Consider the following 19,287-nt stretch of genomic DNA (forward strand, 5'->3'; position numbering starts at 1 on the left):
AGCTCTTCAGTGCTCATCTCACAAATCTCAGCTTCCTCTCTACCCGGCCACCCCTCTGTATAAGCTGCTTCATTTTCTTTTATCTGCCCTTGCCAGAGCTGCTTGCAGGATCCAGAGAGCCCCCGTGCTCCAGGCAGCCACCTCTGCTACTCTGTTAGGAGGTGGTCCTCAGGTAGCCAACAGAGACGCAGGCTCTTTATTCTGCTGGAGAACATGACCACGCTTCATGGATGCTGCCTCCACATGAAAAAGGGTTGAGCTCTAAAGACTAGACTGTTAGCACTGGAGCTCCTCTAGCTCCATGATGGCAGAACAGTTGGTCTCCATGGGACACCCAGGTCCAAAGAAGGGGACTGGGATGCTATAGGAAGCAAGCCATTTCCCTCCGCAATTCACAAAATGCTGGGAGGTTGTCCTGGACTGCAATCTGCCTGTGCTCTCTCTCATCTCCCACTTCCAGCTGTGCTCTGTTCTCTCCCAGAATGCCTGACTCCTTGCCCGGCCGCCGGTCCCTATGGGCTTCAACTTCATTCCCTGTGCATATGTCTATCTCCCCAAAACATTCCTGGAACACACAGGCCATATCCTGTTCCCTGGCCCTGGGCCGGGCCGCTGCTTTGCTGCAGAGGATGCTGGGCACAACTGCTGCCTGAGAGCAAATGACAGGAGACAGAAGAGTGAAGGCAGAAAACACAGGCATCTTTTATTATTCCAAACAAGGCGTGCACAAGCCCAGCTTTTGTGGGCCCCCATTGAGGGGTATTCTAGGGAAGTCCACACTCTGGGAAAGAGCTGTGCCCCTCCACGGTGCATCCATCTCCTTATAAGGAGCTCATTAGCTAAGGAGATTGATCGGAAAAACAGTCACGTGGAGGGAGTCAACAAAAGGGAACAGTGTGAATGCTGAGGTTACATAACAAAGGGGAACCGCAGGGCTGCATAACAAGTGCTGGCCTACTTTGGGGGCAGGGTCCTCCTGCTTGGGCTTGGGGCCTACAGCTCAAACCAGGCCAAGTTCTCAGCCCTGGAGCCCAATCCGCAGCTCTCAAGGGCGCTCCTAGCTCAGAGGCCCAAGAGCAGCTACCCTGGATAGTAACACTGAGCTGAAATGTTGGTTCCTTAACCCACCTGCAAGCTGCAGCTGCAAACCGTAGGGCAGATAGAATAGGTACAAAAAGCACTTGATGAATGCAAACTGCTAAGTAAACACACACTGGGTTCTAGTGCAGCTTCCTTCCTCTGTAAATACAAACATTTCTGCTACAAAGCCATACATACATACTTAGAAAATATCATGTTCTCTAAAACTGCACACAAGTGGCAGGACTTACAGGAAAAATGGGGTTAGGACAGTGCACTCAAATGGACCCGATTTTGTAACTACAGCACTGACAGGAAGTCATTTGGGCGAGTGGCTGCCGTCATGCATAGTAAAAATTTGCTAGAAAAATCTGATGGCGATCCTGACGAAACTTATTAAAGCAAGGCAGAGGGGTGTCATAACTTGCTTTAATAAGTTTCTGAGGAAAGGAGCTGTTTTCATGTTCCTTGTCCCTGGGAGCCACTGGGGCACCTGCTGCACATGGGGTCAAACAGCTTTTTCCCTTCCTACTGAACACTGTAATTCTACTCTCACTATTCCACCTCCTCTGCCTAGGCAAAATCATACATGAACCAAATCAAACATCCTTCCCCTATTTATCCACCACATGTGAACTAATTCACAATACAAAAATGTATCTGGAAGCAGAGCAGTTTGGACTGAAGTACATCACTGTGCTCCCTGGTCCCCCATGATTGCCCTAAGCATCCCCATCCCGTGTACCCACCACATAACTTCATGTTCTGTCTCTTCCCAGCTGAACAAGCTTCTTGGTGATAGACTCTGTCTTGCTCACCATTGTGTCTAAGACACCTAACACTGTGACAAGTAAATGCTGATAGAAAACCTCAGTTTATGCGGAAGGACCAGAATTCTGCCATTATTATTATTATTATCATTATTATTATTATTAGTTGTTGATAGACCTTTACTTTATTTCTTTATTTATATGTGGTGCTGAGAATCAAACCCTCACACTTGCAAGGCAAGTGCTCTACCACTGAGCCACAACCCCAGCCCCTCTGCCTTTTTTTTAATAAGGGATAACTGGTCTTTTTTGTTTATTTTTAGTTTAGATGGATTCAGCTACACAACCAGGCAAGCGCTCTTCTACTGAGCCACAACTCCAGCCCCCAGAATGTGTGTGTGTGTGTGTGTGTGTGTATGTGTGACATCCATTTAGTTAGAAGCTCTAATTAAAGCAAGGCCTGGGGTCTTGACATGGTTGGCGCTCAAACTTACAGACCACAAGCAGCAGACATGAGTAGCTACTTCCCTTTTTCCACTTTTCCCATGGAACCAAACTAAAAGGGTTTTTTTCACTTTTCCCATGGAACCAAACTAAAAGGGTTTTTAAAAAGTATTACAGGCTAACATATACAAGGCCCTGGGTTCCATCTCCAGGACTGCAAAAACTAAATATATTTTAAAAAAATAAACTATGGGGCTGGGGATGTGGCTCAAGTGGTAGCGCACTCGCCTGGCATGCATGCCGCCTGGCATGCATGCAGGACCGGGTTCGATCCTCAGCACCACATACAAACAAAGATGCTATGTCCGCCGAAAATCTACAAAAAAAAAAAATACTCATAAACTGGACTGGGGCTGTAGCTCAGGGGCACAGCACTTGCCTAGAATGTGTGAGGCACACCAGGTTCAATCCTTAGCACCACATAAATATAAAATAAAGACATTGTGTCCACCTAAGAAACTAAAAATTAAATATTTTTTTAAAAAAAGAAAGACATGCTGTCTATGTACAACTACAAAAAAATGTTTTTTAAAAAAGTACTGATAAACAGAAAAAGAAATAGGAAATTGGAACAGCACTGTATCTATTAAAGAAGTAGAGTTCTTGGGCTGGGGTTATGGGGTAGCGCACTTGCCTGGCATGCATAAGGCACTGGGTTCGAGGCTCAGCACCACATATAAATAAATAAGTAAAGGTCAATTAACAAATATTAAAAAAAAAAAAAAAGAAGTAGAATTCTTAATTAAAACCGTTCCCGGCCAGGTGCAGTGGCACACGCCTGTATTCCCAGTGGCTAGGGAGGCTGAGGCAAGAGGATCACAAGTTCAAAGTCAGCCTCAGCAATTTTGTGAGGTGCTAAGCAACTCAATGAGATCCTGTCTGTAATAAAATACAAAACAGGGTTAGGGATGTGGCTCAGTGGTGGAGCGCCCCTGAGTTCAATCCCCCATATTCCCCCCCCCCAAAAAAATCCACACATACACACAAACAAACAAACAAAAAAACCCCAAGAACTTAAGACCCGGAAGGTATTATCACTAATGAATTCCAGCAAAAGTTGAAGGAACAGCTGGGCATGGTGGAACAGGCCAGTAATCCCAGCTACTTGGGAGGCTAGGCTGGAGGATCCTAAGTTCCAAGCCCACCTGGGCAACTTAGCAAGACTCTGTCTCAAAAAGGCAGGTCAGAGCACTGGGGCTATGCTTTCTAAAGCACGCTAGCATGCATGAGGCACTGGGTTCGATCCTCAGCTCCCCCATAAAAATAAAATAAAGATATTGTGTCCACCTAAAACTAAAAAACAAATATTTAAAAAAGAAATTTAAGGAACCAATAAAACCATTCTTTTTTTAATATTTATTTTTGGTTTTAAGTGGACACAATATCTTTATTTTACATTTTTGTGGTGCTGAGGATCGAATCCAGGGCCTTGCATGTTCTAGGCATGCACTCTACCACTGAACCACAACCCCAGCCCCACCATTCTTTTTTTTTTTTTTTTAATATATTTTTAGCTGTTGATAGACCTTTATTTTATTTATTCATATGTGGTGCTGAGAATTGAACCCAGTGCCTCACACATGCCAGGCAAGTGCGCTACTTCTGAGCCACAGCCCCAGCCTCCGTCTTTTTTTTAATATTTATTTTTTAGTTGTAGATGAACAATACCTGTATTTGTTTGTTTGTTTGTTTATTTTCTTATTTTTACGTGGTGCTGAGGATCGAACCCAGGACCTCACATGTGCTAGGCAAGTGCTCTACCGCTGAGCCACAACCCCAGCCCCAAAACCATTCTTACACAAAAAGAACAAATGCTATTCTATTTTATAAATGAAGCTCAGATCTAGGTATGGAAAGAAGGCCCCTTTTTACCATTTATGGGACACATTAAGGGCGGTCTGCCATGTCTCTTAGATGGCCATTGCTGTAGCCAGTGGGCCAGTTGGAGAACAGCACAATGCCCACCCTCAAAAACAGGGTGTGGCTGGTCACCACAGCTTCCATTCAGCTGAGTTCTTCCCAGGAGGGCAGGGCCCTCAGCTCCCCTGGCTCCCAGGGGGCTCATCTACTTTAACAATTCAGACATGTCTGAGTCCAGTGGACCTGGCTGAACCTCAGGAGAGGTCCAACGCTGCATGCAGAGGTGGCTGGGAGATGCCATTTGCCATTCATTGTCACAAAGGATGAAGACGGCAGTAGCAGAATAAAGAGATGGCAGCACTCCCTACCAGCTCCACCAGGTAGCTGCCACTGAAGCAGTCAGTGGAGAATGAGGAAGCCCACAGGGCCAGGGCTTCCAGAGCTCCCCTGTGGGACTGGTTTTTTTGGTGAGTCTCACATGTTGTTCTCAAATAATTGGTGGGACTCATAGAAAGCACAAGGTTGTCGGGTGCCAGATTTCTATCTCTTCCACAGGAAGTGAGCAGCCCCTGCAAAGGATCAGTGCATGAAACCAGGTCAGAGAAGAACAGACAGTCTGTCCTCTGCCCCGATGGTGCCCTCCTAAGGCTGCAGTTAAAACACACTGCTTCAGATAATGACATTGTCCAAAGGATCAGGTTCCATATAGCATGATGTCAAAGGACACCAGGAGGCTAGTTTGACCCCTTACTCGTGTTGTTAACTTTGATGACTTGTTTAATGTGGTGTCTGACAGATTTGTCCCTGTAACTATCCCCACCCCGCTCCCCCGTGCTTAGGAAAGGCAGTGTCTTGTGGTACATTTTGAAACTATCTCTTAGTCCTCATCAAATTTTCACCCATGAGTTTTGGCATCAATGATTCTTGCCTGAATCAGCTATTACTGTTATAGTTTCCCAAATGGTAATTTGCTTAATCCAGTCATTCCTCCTCCTAACCATACAGCATTCTATTGTAGTAAAAGTTCTTCCAGCACATTATTTTAAAAAAATAAAAAATAAAATAAAAAACTAGCTGTTTATTCCAAGGAGAAATCATACTTCCAGCTGAATGGGGAAACCTACCCAGATCCTGGTTTCTAAGTAACCAGGGCTCTTTAAAATAGCTAGTTCCAAATTTGAGCCTGGAATACCTTTCTGTGCCAGAAAATAAGGACGTGCTCAAAAAATGGATGAGAGCACTTAAGCAGAAGTGAACCTGAAGGGGTTCTCAATTGCCAAATCTGAGCATGTAATTGAGTAACAGGAATGGATTATAATTATTGAATGAAAGTAAAATTCCGTAAGTACGTACTGATATTTTTAAAAATTATAAAAAAAGCAAGAAAAACATAAGAAGAATGAAAACGGACTCCAGGTATAGTGTTGCATTCCTGTAATCCCAGCAAACCAGGAAACTGAGACAGGAGGATCACAAGTTCAAGGCCAGCCTCGGCAACTTAATCAGGCCCTAAGCAACTTTAGTGAGACACTATATCAAAATTAAAAGGTCTGGGGATGTAATTTAATGGTAAAGTACCCCTGGATTCAATCTCCAGGACCAAAAATAAAGAAGAAGAAGAGGAGGAATTGTCCAGGTTAGCCTTGAATTTGTGATCCTCCTGCCTCAATCTCCTGAGTTGCTAGTATTACAGAGCCATATCCACCACCCCGCTCAGCTAAAATTGTCTTAAAAGATCAAAATGAAAACATCTAAGGAACTGATGCAGATTAAAGAAAATTAAACATATTCAATGCAAGCATAACCTTTCACTAGAATCTGGACAAGAAAAAACTATAAAGAATATAATTGGGATAAAAGGGGATATCTGACTGTGGACTGTAGTATCTGTTAAAATTTCTGAGTGTGATGATTTTGTGTGTGAGAGAGAGACAAACGGATGGACAGAGAAAGGGAAAGCAAATGTAGCAAAATATTAACAATTTGTAAATCTAAGTGGAAGGTACAATTGGTCCTCTATAGCACAGGTTCTACACTGAAAATAATCAAATTTTAAAAAGTGCTTCTGGGCTGGGGATGTGGCTCAAGCGGTAGCGCGCTCGCCTGGTATGCGTGCAGCCCGGGTTCGATCCTCAGCACCACATACAAACAAAGATGTCGTATCTGCCGATAACTGAAAAATAAAATAAAAAAAAATTAAAAAAAAAAAAAAAGTGCTTCTGAGCCAGGCATGGTGATACACACCCCTGATCCCAGCACAGTCAGTATTAAAGAGGTGCAATCAAGTTTTCATTTGGGAAAGAACGTAGTTCCATGAAGGCCAAGTGAGACTACAAACAGGTAGCAAGGAAACTGGTATCCTAGAATAGGGCAGAGGTGGAGATAGGAACAATGAGAAATGCATAAAGGACAGGTAAATGAGGCCAACAGGATCTGGTTCTGTAATGTCTTTCGATAAAGCTTTATAAATTCCCTACATTAAAAAAAAAAAATTCAGTAGTGGTGTTGAAATCAGCAATGGAAATTAAGATGGCATATAGAGAAAGCTGTTCTGGGAAATTTGAGGACAGGGACTGGAATACCACAAGTGATAAACCAGAGAAGCTGAGATAGAGAGGTGGGGCAGGAAGGCACAGGGGCCCCCACAGGAAGGCTTGATAAGCAGAACTGGACTCCATGAAGCAGGAAGAGCCAAGGGAAGAATAGAACAGCCCCAAACTCCTCTCAAGACTCACCACCTCCCATATCTCTCAACCCAGAGGCACCTGAAATACAACCTAAGCCGCACTTTTCCAAAAAGTCCCTATCTTCTGGATGGCACCACCCAACTGCCCAGAAATCACCCCAGACGCTTCCTTCTCCCTTAGTCCAATATCCACTGGAGTCACCAAGTCCTCTTGAACCTGCTGCCCATGATCCCTGTCTTCTAGCCTGATGCACTCCACTCAATATGTGGTGACCCTTAGATTCACTCACCAGTCCCTCAGGCTGAACGATCAGTCAGAATGATCTATAGTGGCAGATCTCACACCAATACCTTCCCACTCAGCCTGGCCCTGACCCCACGTTTTTTAGGGCTTGTTCAGGACCTCTCTGCTCCCAATTCAGCCAGTCCCCTTGCCTGACATCAAACATCTACCTTCCTTCTTACCTAGAAGACAATTGGCTCCCTTTATAATCTTTTTATTTTAAAGGAAGGAATTTTTTAAATATCTTTATTCTATTTATTCATTTGTATGTGGTACTGAGGATCGAACCCAGGGCCTCACATGTGCTAGGCAAGCACTCTACCACTGAGCTATATATCCCACCTCCCTTATAATCTTCTCCCCTCCAACTCACCCTCCTAACTATCCGCCAGAGTGACTATGGTAGAATGCAACCTGATCATGCCAAACTCCTGATTATAATTCTACCTTCTACATTCCCAGATAATTATCACGCCTCATAAATGCACATTTAGATGACAATGAAGACATACAAAAAAAAATTCATAATCATCCTAAAAATAGAAGGGGAGGGTGATCAGCAAACCAGAAACTTTGATGACTTTCTAGAAACATAAGGCAAGAGGATCACCTGGGCTATGGCTCAGTTGTAGAGCACTTGCCTGGCATGTGTGAGGCACTGGGTTCAATTCTCAGCATCCATATATAAATAAATAAAATAAAGATCATCAACAACTAAAAATATTTAAAAAAGAAAGGAAAAAAAACAAAGTCCAGCCAAGGAGAGGAGGTATCCATCTTTCTGTTAAGAATCCCAAAAAGAGGGCTGGGGATATAGCTCAGTTGGAAGAATGTTTGCCTCACATGCACAAGGCCCTGGGTTCAATCCCCATTTAAAAAAAAAAAAAAAAAAAAAAACAGGGAGAAAAAAAATGGCAAAAAAGTAAATATTCCTTTAAAAGCTCAAAGCTGATGACAGACCTGAGTCTTCAGATTGAAAAGTTCACTAATAGTACCATCCCAGATGGAGGAGAAAACCCAAAGGCAATATTTAAAACCCAACCTCATGAAACTCAAGAACACTAAGCAGATGCAAATGATCCCAGATAGGAAACCCAAGTTATGAATAGAATCATACAGCATCAGATTCCTGAGCCACACCGCCTTCAGCCTTCTCAGGGAAAAGCTTTTGACCCTTCTCCAGTCAACAACCAAGAAACTGGTATGGGAAGGCATATTTCCTCCTTTGACTTTCTTAATTCCAGATGGGAAATTCATGATCTAAATTTGAAGCAGACTAAAATGTGGCATAATTTTAAGCAATGGGTAGATAACATCTAAAATAGAACCCATGTGACCTGGACAGTAGAACTGTCTCCTTGAAAAGCACGGGCGTAGTGGCAGGATGGCATTTCCTACTCAATCCTACTGTTCTGGGGTGAATAAGAGACAATCAAGCGTACACGCTAGTAATCAATTCCCAATCTTCAGATGCTCCATACAAAGTTCAGGAAATTTTATTACAGAATAAATGTAAATGGTACAAACCTTGACAACACAAAAGCAACAGCAAAACATGAACATGTTCAATACACAATTTTGCGGAGAAGTCACCGTAAGAAATAGCGGTTGCCTCTGACGGGCAAACTGGGGAGCCAGAGATCAGAGATGGGTGACAACTTTCCACAGTTTCCCTGTGTGCATGGTTTCAATTTCTTTCCAACAGTATGAATTACATCTTTGAAAGGAAACCCTCTCTTGGGGCTGGGGATATAGCTCAGTTGGTTGAGTGCTTGCCTCGCATGCACAAGGCCCTGGGTTCAATCCCCAGCACCACCAAAAAAAGAAAGAAAGTAAACCCTCTCTTAGGCAGACCATGTAATCAAATTACTTTTACATCACTATCCAGTGTCTGGAAATCAGGAGACGAGACGTGGAAGGAATGGTGGTGGCATCATTGTTCTCAACAGATGTTATTTACAGTTGATGGAATTAGGACAGACTAAAATGTCTACAGGGGAAAGTCAAAATATAGCACAAAATTAGAAGGAATTATGTAGGGGAGAAGGCTTGCCTGAGTGTGAGCCATAGTCCCCATGTCACATGGCAGCACAAAACCAGGTGTCAGTGAGGAAGCAACCCTGGAAGAAATGGCCGGGGATGTCAGGGATGGAGGAACTTTTCCATTTTGTAGCCTTCCTGCTTCTGAATGTTTACCTGTGAGCTCACTGGCTGATTTCTAATTCAAAGATCAAAAAACAAAAGCAAGGAGGGCTGGGGTTGTGGCTGCCTGGTAGCACTTGGGAGGCCCTGGGTTCGATCCTCAGCACACATAAAAATAGTTAAAATAAAGGTATTGTGTCTATCTACAACTTAAAAAATATATATAAAGCCCTGCCAGTGACTCATAAGGTAAGACCCCCGGCACACGGTCAGACTGTACGTCTTGGAGAAATGTTGCTTCCTTTTGTTCCTTCACATGAGCTCTTTGTCCACATAATCAGACAGCACCCCACTATTCAGAATCCGAGAGAGATGTTCATTGGAGGCACAAAGTCAGGTGCTGTTCCTGTGACACTCTGGGGCAGTTGTAGGCCCTGTTCCCAGGACAGAGCCATGGTGGCCAGGAGGACCCCTCCTCCTATCCTGTCACAGCCCAAGTGCTTGACAACTCCCCCCACACCTCCTCATGCCCTGCAGTTCCCATGTGCTCCTCCTGGCCGTCCAGCTAGGTCAGGCCTGGCTCTACCCCTAGCCAACACACTTTCTTTCAGGTATCCTCCACACCCTGATTCCAGCCTGGTTCCCAGGCCAGACCTGGGCCCCTGTCCAGGATGTGTATGTCCAGCAGGGAACCAACAGAGGCAGACCTTCCCGCCACCCCAGCCAGGCTGCAGGTCCCCTCAGCCATAAACATGGCCTCAGACAAGAGCCAACTGCGACAACTGCTGCTGTTTTTTAGGTCGTTGTTTGAAGCTGGGAGGCAGAGTTGAGAGGATTGTGATAACAATGGGGGACCACTGATAGCAAAGCAACACCCAGTCCCCGGTGAAACCTGCACTGCCTGCATTGCAAGGAGCCAGGACCTGTGGGCTGTGCCCAAGGGTTCACAGCCACCTGTCCCCAGCCCAGCCCTCTGAACTATGGCACCTGCTGGCTTGCCTATCTGTCCCAGAGCATCTCTGAGCCCCATGCCACCCTGTCCTTGGAGTGTCCTTGGATCCTCTAAAAAGATGATTTCCCTTTATTTCTTCATTAAAACTTATTAGATCAACCAGACTCAATGGCACACATCCCAGCTACTTAGGCAGATGAGGCTTATGTGTTTGACACCAGCCTGACACAGCAAGACCCCATTTAAAAAAAAACAAAAAACATTAGACCAGCTTTTCTTCTGACATCATCTCACCAGAGAGCTCTGGCCATCTTAGACCCTCCTTTCTCATATACTTTTTTTTTTTTAATTTTTTTTTAGTTTTTAGGTGATACAATATCTTTATTTTTTATTTTTATGTGGTGTTGGGGATTGAACCCAGCGCCCCGTGCATGCCAGCTGAGTGCGCTACCGCTTGAGCCACATCCCCAGCCCCGCCTTTTTTTAAAATATATATTTTAGTTGTAGATAGACACCTTTATTTCATTCATTTTTTTAATGTGGTGTTGAGGACTGAACTCAGTGCATCACACATGCTAGGCAAATGCTCTACCACTGAGCTACAATCCCAGCCCTTCCCATCTTTTTTTTGGGGGAGGGAGGGGGTACCAGGGATTGAACTCAGGGGCACCCCCGACCACGGAGCCACATCCCCAGCCCTATGTTGTATTGTATTTAGAAACAGGATCTCACTTGAGTTGCCTAGTACCTCATGATTGCTGAGGCTGGTTTTGAACCTGCAATCGTCTTGTCTCGGCTTCCTGAGTTGCTAGGATTATAGGCATGCACCACAGTGCCGGCTCTCATATCCTTTTAAGGACTGTCTCCCCACACCTGTCCCAGCTGTTCCCCTGGATATGACATACCCTGACACAAGCTTTCACCCAGTCACTTGTGTGTGAATTCATCCACAGTGTGGGTCTGAACCCTGTGCCAGGAATGGTAGAGTGCTGGGTCCTAGAAGAAGAGATGAAGCCCCTGCCCCACAGAATTCACACACTGTGGACAGAGACCACAACTAAGTAAAGACATAATTTATCAGGATAACTAATTATGGGTAAATAAACTCAGCAGCTGAGAGAAAGAAGCCTCTCCACATCAGATAGGAAGGAAAGAGAGCAAAGCTGGTGTTGGGGAGAGAATCTGGTAATAAGGATGTGACAGGCTACAGGATGGAGTGACAGAAGCCAGGCTAAGGGGGGGAATGACAAGATCTGACTTATGTCTGAAATCATCCTCGCCAGCAGTTGGGTGGAAAAATAGGTGTAGGAGGAGAGGAGGTGGGGGCTTCCCTGGGACCCAGCAGGAGCTGGGGAGGGTCTGGCAAGAACTGGCAGGAGGGCACATGCAATAGGGTTCAGGAGGTAACCCCAAGATTTGGCCCAAAAGGGGATGATACATGGGTGACCTGACAGGAGCAATCAGCAATACCAAGTGGAGGAGAAGAAATGGCTTGTTGGAGAGATTTGCTACAGAGGGAAGCAGAGGAACGCACCAAGAAAAGAGTGTGTGGTCAGGGAGAGTGACTTAAACATTCTGCTGATGGGTGGTTTCCTGGAGCTCATCTAACAAAGTACCACAAACTTGGTGGCTTAAAACAACAGAAATTGATTCTCTACCAGTTCTGGAGGCCAGAAGTCAGGGTGCTTCTAGGGGAGGATCTGCCTATGCCTTTTGCGGCTTCTGATAGCTGCCCCTAAGTTCCTTTGCTGTGGTCACATGACTACAATCTCTCCCTCTATCTTCACATGGCCTCCTCTGCATGTCTATCTCCTAAGGTGCAACTGCATTCAGAGGTTAATATGCATAAGCCCCTCCTCTCACCATATAAGGGGCTGGAGTTGCGGCTCAGTGGTAGAGCTCTTGCCTAGCATGTGTGAGGCACTGGGTTTGATCCTCAGGAGCCACATAAAAAAACTAAAACTAAATAAAATAATAAAACTAAAACTATAATAAAGGTATTATGTCCATCTACAACTAAAAATATATTTTTTAAAAAGAACCATGTAAGGCAATATTCTTTTTCTTTTTGTTTTGTTTTGTTTTGTTTTCCTTTCCATATATAGGCATATATTCTCAGACTCTGGGGATTAAAATATGCACATATCTTTGGAGAGCAACATCATTCAACCCACTATAATGAAGATGATCTGGAAAAGAAAGATAATACCACTGGGCATCGTGGAACAGGCCTGTAATTCCAGCTACTCAGGAGGCTGAGGCAGGAAGATCACAGGTTTAAGGCCAGGGATTAGACCACTGAGCCACATCCCCAGCTCTATTTTGTGTTGTATTTAGAAACAGGGTCTCACTTGAGTTGCCAAGTGCCTCGTGATTGCTGTGGCTGGCTTTGAACCTGCAATCCTCCTGTCTCAGCCTCCTGAGCTGCTGGGATTAGAGCATCCTGTCTGAAAATTAAAAAATAAAAAGGCCTGGGGTTGTAGCTCAGTGGTAGAGCCCTCTAGCTTCAATCTCCAGTTCTAGGGGAGGAGAGGGAATTATAACACTGAAGCAAGAGAAAGTAGTAGACCAAGGAGGGGAGTCCTTGAGAAGGATGGAAGGGTAAGATCCAGAGCTGAACATTTTCTTTCTTCTTTCATTTTTAAACAACTCTAGAGGTAATTTTTTTTTTTTTTTTTAGTTGGGGGGGAGTTGGTACCAAGGATTGGACACAAGGGTGCTCAATACCTTGCCACAAGCCACAGCCCTTTTTTCCCCCTAATTATTATTATTATTATTATTATTATTATTATTATTATTATTTATTTTGAGACAGGGTTTTACTAGGTTTCTTATAGCCTTGCTAAGTTGCTGAGACTGGCTTTGAACCTGCGATCCTCCTGCCTCAGCCTCCCAAGCCACGGAGATTACAAGAATGCACCACCGTGCCCAGCACTTATAAAGGTGAACTGGGAATTATAGGAATTATATTATTAATGGGAATTATAGCTCAATTTTTAAAATTTTTGAAAATATCTTCAAAATCCTCTGCCAGCTCCCACCCTAAATGGAGGCCACATTTTCACACAAGACAAAGTCTTGCTAAGAAGTCTTACTCCCCAAATTGGACATGTGAACACTGAGGAAAAAGCCTCAGTATGGCAGAGGGCTGGGATGGTGACAGGGTCAGGGCCCAGGAACAGAGCAGACAAACATGCCCCTTTCTGTTCTATTGACCTGGTCAACCAACCAAACACTCCCTGCAAAACAACTCCTTCAACTCCAACCCCCGTGCTCCTGAAGCCTCCTCCACTGTGAAAAAGGAAACTGAGTCCTCAGAGAGCCCAGGAAAGGCCCCCAGTTAGAATGAATCACAGACACCCCAAGCTCAGGTGTGGGTGGGGCATGAAGTGGAACAGGATTAGACTAGAGAGGAGGAAGTCCTCCCGACAGAAGCAGAACCAGCATCAGGATGAAGTGAGATCCAGGGGCCACTGTGGGCAGACACACGCCCACACCTCCTAGAGCCCAGGAGCTCGGCTATGCGCCACTCCATCACTGCCCACTTCTAATGGCTTCCGTGGCCTGGACCTCACACCAGGACCAATGTCACGAACCCTCTATGGACTAAACCAAGGGCAAAGAGCAAGGCCTGATGTGAGCAGACGTTCCTTTTTTTATTTAATATATAGATTTTTTAGGGCTGGGGTTGTGGCTCAGAGGTAGAGCACTCGCCTAGCATGCATGAGGCACTGAGTTCAATCTTAAAAGCACCATATAAAAATAAAATAAAGGTATTGGGTCCACCTACAACTAAAAGATAAACTTAAAAAATATATATATATATATATATATGCACATATATCTTATTTATTTATTTATTTATTTTAGATGGACACAATATCTCTTATTATTTATTTATTTGTTTGTTTATTTATTTATATGTGGTGCTGAGGATCGAACCCAGAGCCTCATACCTGCGAAGCAAGCGCTCTATCACTGAGCTACAAGCCCCAGCCCCTCCTTTTTTTTTTTTTTAATATATTTTTAGTTGTTGGTGGACCTTTTTTTTTTTTTTAATTTTTAGGGGGGTACCAGGGATTGAACTTAGGGGCACTCAGCCACTGAGCCACATCCCCAGCCCTATTTTGTAGTTTATTTAGAGACAGGGTCTACTGAGTTGCTTAGTGCCTCACCTTTGCTGAGGCTGGCTTTGAACCTGCGATCCCCCTGTCTCAGCCTCCCAAGCCGCTGGGATTACAGGCGTGCGTCACCACGCCTGGCCTGTTGATGGACCTTTTTATCTTATTCATTTATTTATATGTGGTGCTGACAATCAAACCCAGTGCCTCACACATGCTAAGCAAGTGCTCTACCACTGAGCCACAACCCCAGCCCTGTCAGACATTCCTTTTTTCACAAGTCGGGCCAAAGGGGTCATTTTTGTGTCCAGCATCACCTCTGGGCTCTTTTCCTCTTGCACTGTCTCTCTTTCATGTTAGTAAACATCGTGACTTCCAGGTAGCAAGTAGGGACCTTATACCCACAACCTTACAGTACAGATCCCTTCCAAGTCCATGGATCCATGGAGTCAGTGACCTAGAGACAGGTCCCAGGACTGGAGCCAGTGACCCAAGGACAAGTCCCAGAACTGTTTCTGCCCAAGGAAGAGGTATCCCTACAACTTTGGCCCTTCCTCCCTGGGCCTCACCCTTCTAACTGCTTAGTGTCCTAGAGAAGACACTTTCTCCCAAACAGGACTCTTCTGACCTGACTTCCACCTGCAGCTCCAGGACCCCAAGGAGATCCCCAAAACCAAGTCAAAAATTGAGGTGTCCCAGAATCCAGCCTGTGTCGGTTAAACAAAGAGGAGACTCAAGCCCTCCAACTCTAGAAGGGTTCTCAAACCTCAGTGGAACTAGAACACCCTGGTTAGATATCAATCCCAGAATGTCACATACACCCACCACAGAGATTCTTATTCAGTAGGGGCCCCACCAGGCCCCATAATCTGTACTGATCCAAGGTCTCACTATGTTGCTCAGGGTGGTCTTCAACTCTCGGCCTCCAGTGATCCTCCTGCCTCAGCCTCTCAAGCAGCTGGAACTATAGGCACATGTGCTTGATTCAGTACAATCTGTATTTTTAACATGCTCACAGGGAACTGTGCTCGTATAATCTGTATACTGTATAAACTGTATAAACTGTGCTCTGGACCACTGAAACAGCTGAGGACAGAAGGCCTGTCTCAAGCTCCAGCTCTCAGGAGGGCTCGGGGAAGTACGAGGACCCAGGTACATCTCTCAACCCAAGGTGGAAGCCAGGGTTATGGACAGGGCAGGGTTTTGGACACGTCTTTCAGATCTCTGATCTCTGTGGGCAGGCCAGGAGTGAGCCTTCTTAGAGAACCCACTCAGCATTCCTCAATCTCTCCATCTCCTCTCATCCTCCAGCCCTTAGCAAAGCAGAAGTCAGGGACCTGATTCACACATGCCTTTCCCCTTAAGACACCCACACCCATTCTTTTCAAGACCCCACCCAGCACAAATGAGGATAAGAACTAACATATTTAAACTGTTAGGGAACTTCCTGCTGCATCCACATGGCACAAAAGATTGTGGTAGCAACTCCCTGTTGAGCTGCGTGGTCTCTACCTAGGGCAAACTTAAGGAGCTTCTCTCAGATGGGGGTGTGTGACTGCCCTGATGTATGCCATCAAGTACCCGTAAGAACAAAGGGGCTCCTAAGAGAGGAGAGAATACTGTGCCACCCAAGTGCTGGGCTCTGTCACACCTGATAGAATGCAAAAAGCCTCCTGTTCAGGTGTCAAGGACAGCAGCCCATGGAACAGCCCAGATGTGCACATCAGGCTCACAGCCTGGCCAAGCAGGAGGTTCCTGTTCCCTTTGGGACCCAGACACAACCCATAGGGACCAGGCTCAACATTTATGTCTACTAAAAAGGTTTCTGGGAGCATTCTCCTGCTCAATTCCCACAGAAACATCTCCTCTACAACTATCAGTTTACTACAGGCAGAATCCCCCTCCAGAAATAGAATAAATTTCTTCTTGTTTCTCAAACACTGATGCCATACACAGCCCTGCAAGACAGCCTGATGGAACACAAAGCCAGTTCTAAGTTCAAGTCCTGACTCTGACATTCATTCCCTCTGCACCATCCTGAGCAAAACTCTATTTTTTCCTGAACCACCATCCCCTTCATCTACAAGATGAGGGTGGCAGTATCTGTCCTCTAGAATTACTTAAAGGATTAAAGGATAGACATTTAATATAAACTGCCTGGCACATAGCTGGCACTCAATAAATGAGTTCCTTCCCTTCCCTTCCTACTCTTATAACTTAGTTTCCCTGGCCACGCTCCAAATCTAAAAAGATCCCAAGTTCACCTCATGCCAAAGGGGCCCAGGTACAGAAGAGAGAATACTTTTAACAAATCTTCAGCGTTGAATTCATCAGCTACAACTGGGAGTCCACGCCCCAGAATCCTACATTTTCTCAGTATGGAAACAGGAAGAGTTGATTTAAGCATGTTCAGAGAAAGTGTGGACAAGTATGTATTCCTGAAGTTTTCTGAAACCCTGGAAGCGCTTCTCAGAAGCACAGGGTACAAAGGAGGTTACCCAACTGCAATGGAGACTCTTAAGGCTGCTCTCACTTGGTGAACCAGCAAGCACTGTAACTCTTTTTTAAAGCATATGGAGGTGATTTAAGTCACCTTTTAACATGCAGGGGAAAGTGTCCACAGTGTTCCCCAAAGTTACCAGACACCTTCCGCTTGGATCTGCCCCTGGCCACCTTAGTTGGCAGCAGACACATTCTGAAACTCAGCCCTGAGTAGCAACCATTCCGACAGGGCGAACTGCTAGCGTTCGGGTGGCCTCGCCCTTGGAGGAAACCTCCCTGACCCCCACCAGCATTCAGGGGGCGTCTGGCCACTGCTCTGGACGCGATGCCCTGCTCTGTACATCTGCTCTCGCGAACACAGCAGCAGCGAGTGAGTAGGGTCGGGAGGAAACAGCTTTAACCGCAAGGGTGGAGTTGCAATCACCAAACCTCCTGCGCCCGGGTTTCCACGCACCCGCGGGGGCGTCTCGCCGGGTGCCGCACTTCCGGAGCCCCTAGAGTTGTCCCTACACAAGTTTCCTTAGAGGGGCGCGCGCATACGGGACGCCTGGGCGGCGCAGAGACTGCCAAGGTCTTTCTCTGCTGCCCCGAGAGGGTCTCGGAGAGCAGCCCGGGCGCACGTGTCTCTGAGGATGACGGGTCTCCTCCAAGCTAGGAAAAAGCGTTTCAAGCGTCCCGAGCTTCCCAACCAGGCCTATCTGGGGTACCTGAAGGCTGGCCCTAGGTCCTGGAGACTGCAACCCCCTGAGAGGATTGGACGGGGCCCCGGGTTCGAAAGACACCCACGCGCCTCACCTGAGCGGGACGCGGATGGCCAGATACCTGTCGATGGCCACGGCCAGGAGGCTGAAGATAGAGCTTTGAGTGAGCACAAGCACAAAGCAGGCGAGAAAGAGGCAGCTGTGGAAGTCAGTGCAGAAGCCCAGGCTGATGGTGATGGCAAAGGGGATGGCGAACAGTCCCACGGCCACGTCGGCTGCCGCCAGGGACACCAGAAAGTAGTTGGTGGGAGTCTGCAGCGAGCTAGACGTGCCCACCGCCGCGCACACCAGCACGTTGCCCGCCACCGACAGCGCGGCGATGGCGAGTTCCAGCGCCACATATAGCGCGTCCAGAGTCTCCAGCGGCATGGCCGGGCCAGCCGGGCCCCGGGAGTCGCCTACCAGGGCCCTGCCGCGCGCGGGACAGCCGCGTGAGCCCCGCCGGGCACGGCCGGAGCGCCAGACCGCGCCTCCTCTGGCCGCGTCTGAGCCGCCCAGCTCGCGCTCTCAGGTTCGGGGCACAGGAGACGGGACTTCGGGCAGGCGGAGGCTACTATTGGCCAGAACGCCCGCCCGTCTCGGATTCCCGGACATAGCACCGCCCCCCTCGCCCCATCCCTACTTCGCGCCCAGTGCCAGGCCGCTCCCCGACGGCAACCAGCGGCGCGCTCGTAGTGACGGGTATCTAACTAAAAAGAGTTCTCCAACTTTCCTTCAGGTCGGCATCAGGGTCCGGAGCAGCCTTACCGCCTTCCAGCCTGGGTGGTGCGGCGCGGAGTCCAGGCGATTCCTGGGGTTGGCACCGCGCTCTGCCCCAGAACTCCCGCCTGGGGAGATCGCTGCAGAAAGGCCACCCCCAGAACCATTCCACCGCCTGGCAGTGAGGTCCTGAAGCCTTTGGGCACTCCCCCACCGAACCTGCACAAGGCCCTGGGTAGGCAGAGCTCTCCCTACAAACTGAAAGAGATGCCTCGCTTGTGGGACCTATTGGGGCCACTTGTTCACACCTGAACTGCACCGTCAGGCCACAACATCTGGCTGCAAGGAACCCTCTGGGGTTACTGGTGCCCCTGCCACCACCTTCGCAGCGCCAGTCTCAGCCGCTCGCGCACTTTTCCGCCCTCCCCGCCCCTTCCCTGCGCTACTCTGAACGCTGCTGGGACAGCTCCCCTCTCTGCCTTCCAGTTTATGACATGCTCGTGTCCTCTGCTTCCTTGTCACCTCCCTAAAATGCTAGTGTTCCCTGAGCCCTCTTTTTAGCCTTCACACCCTGGATCAATCTGGATCAGCTCCCACCTTCCACTTGACCCTTACACCTTTAACTCCCAAACCTCTCACCTGGAACCCTATCAGCCCTTGAGTGCCAGATATGCCCACTGTAGGACTCGCCAGGACAGCCTGGTGCTCCCAAATCTAACAGTCCAAATCCACCAGGCTCCTTTTCAACCCTCCCCCAAACCTGTGCTGCCGCTTCATTCTGGATTTCAGTAATTGGCTCTGCCACTCTCACCCACCCCAAGAAGTGTGCTGACGCCCTAGCTGTCACTCTCCTCCACCTCCAGATGACTAGCAGTATCACTGACCCTTGCTCCTCTCCACTCCCATAGTCCTGGCAATCTCCCCACC

At 47.1% G+C, this 19,287-nt stretch overlaps 1 protein-coding gene and 1 non-coding gene across 2 annotated transcripts in view; one reads left to right on the top strand and one right to left on the bottom strand.

Annotated features, from left to right (window-relative positions):
* The window catches only part of Adora2b (adenosine A2b receptor), a 24,622-nt gene extending 6,585 nt beyond the window's left edge, over nucleotides 1–18,037 (bottom strand). Inside the window, exon 1 of the mRNA XM_076870338.1 lies at nucleotides 17,696–18,037. Within this exon, the coding sequence (XP_076726453.1) occupies nucleotides 17,696–18,030 (335 nt within the window). The 5' untranslated portion in view covers nucleotides 18,031–18,037. The remainder of the gene's footprint in view (nucleotides 1–17,695) is intronic.
* Nucleotides 8,929–9,001, top strand: Trnaa-cgc (transfer RNA alanine (anticodon CGC)). The gene has a single exon. It is a non-coding gene; the product is annotated as a tRNA-Ala (tRNA).
* Nucleotides 18,038–19,287: the final 1,250 nt, after the last annotated feature.

This window comes from Callospermophilus lateralis, chromosome 11, assembly GCF_048772815.1.
Source record: "Callospermophilus lateralis isolate mCalLat2 chromosome 11, mCalLat2.hap1, whole genome shotgun sequence".
NCBI lineage: Eukaryota > Metazoa > Chordata > Mammalia > Rodentia > Sciuridae > Callospermophilus > Callospermophilus lateralis.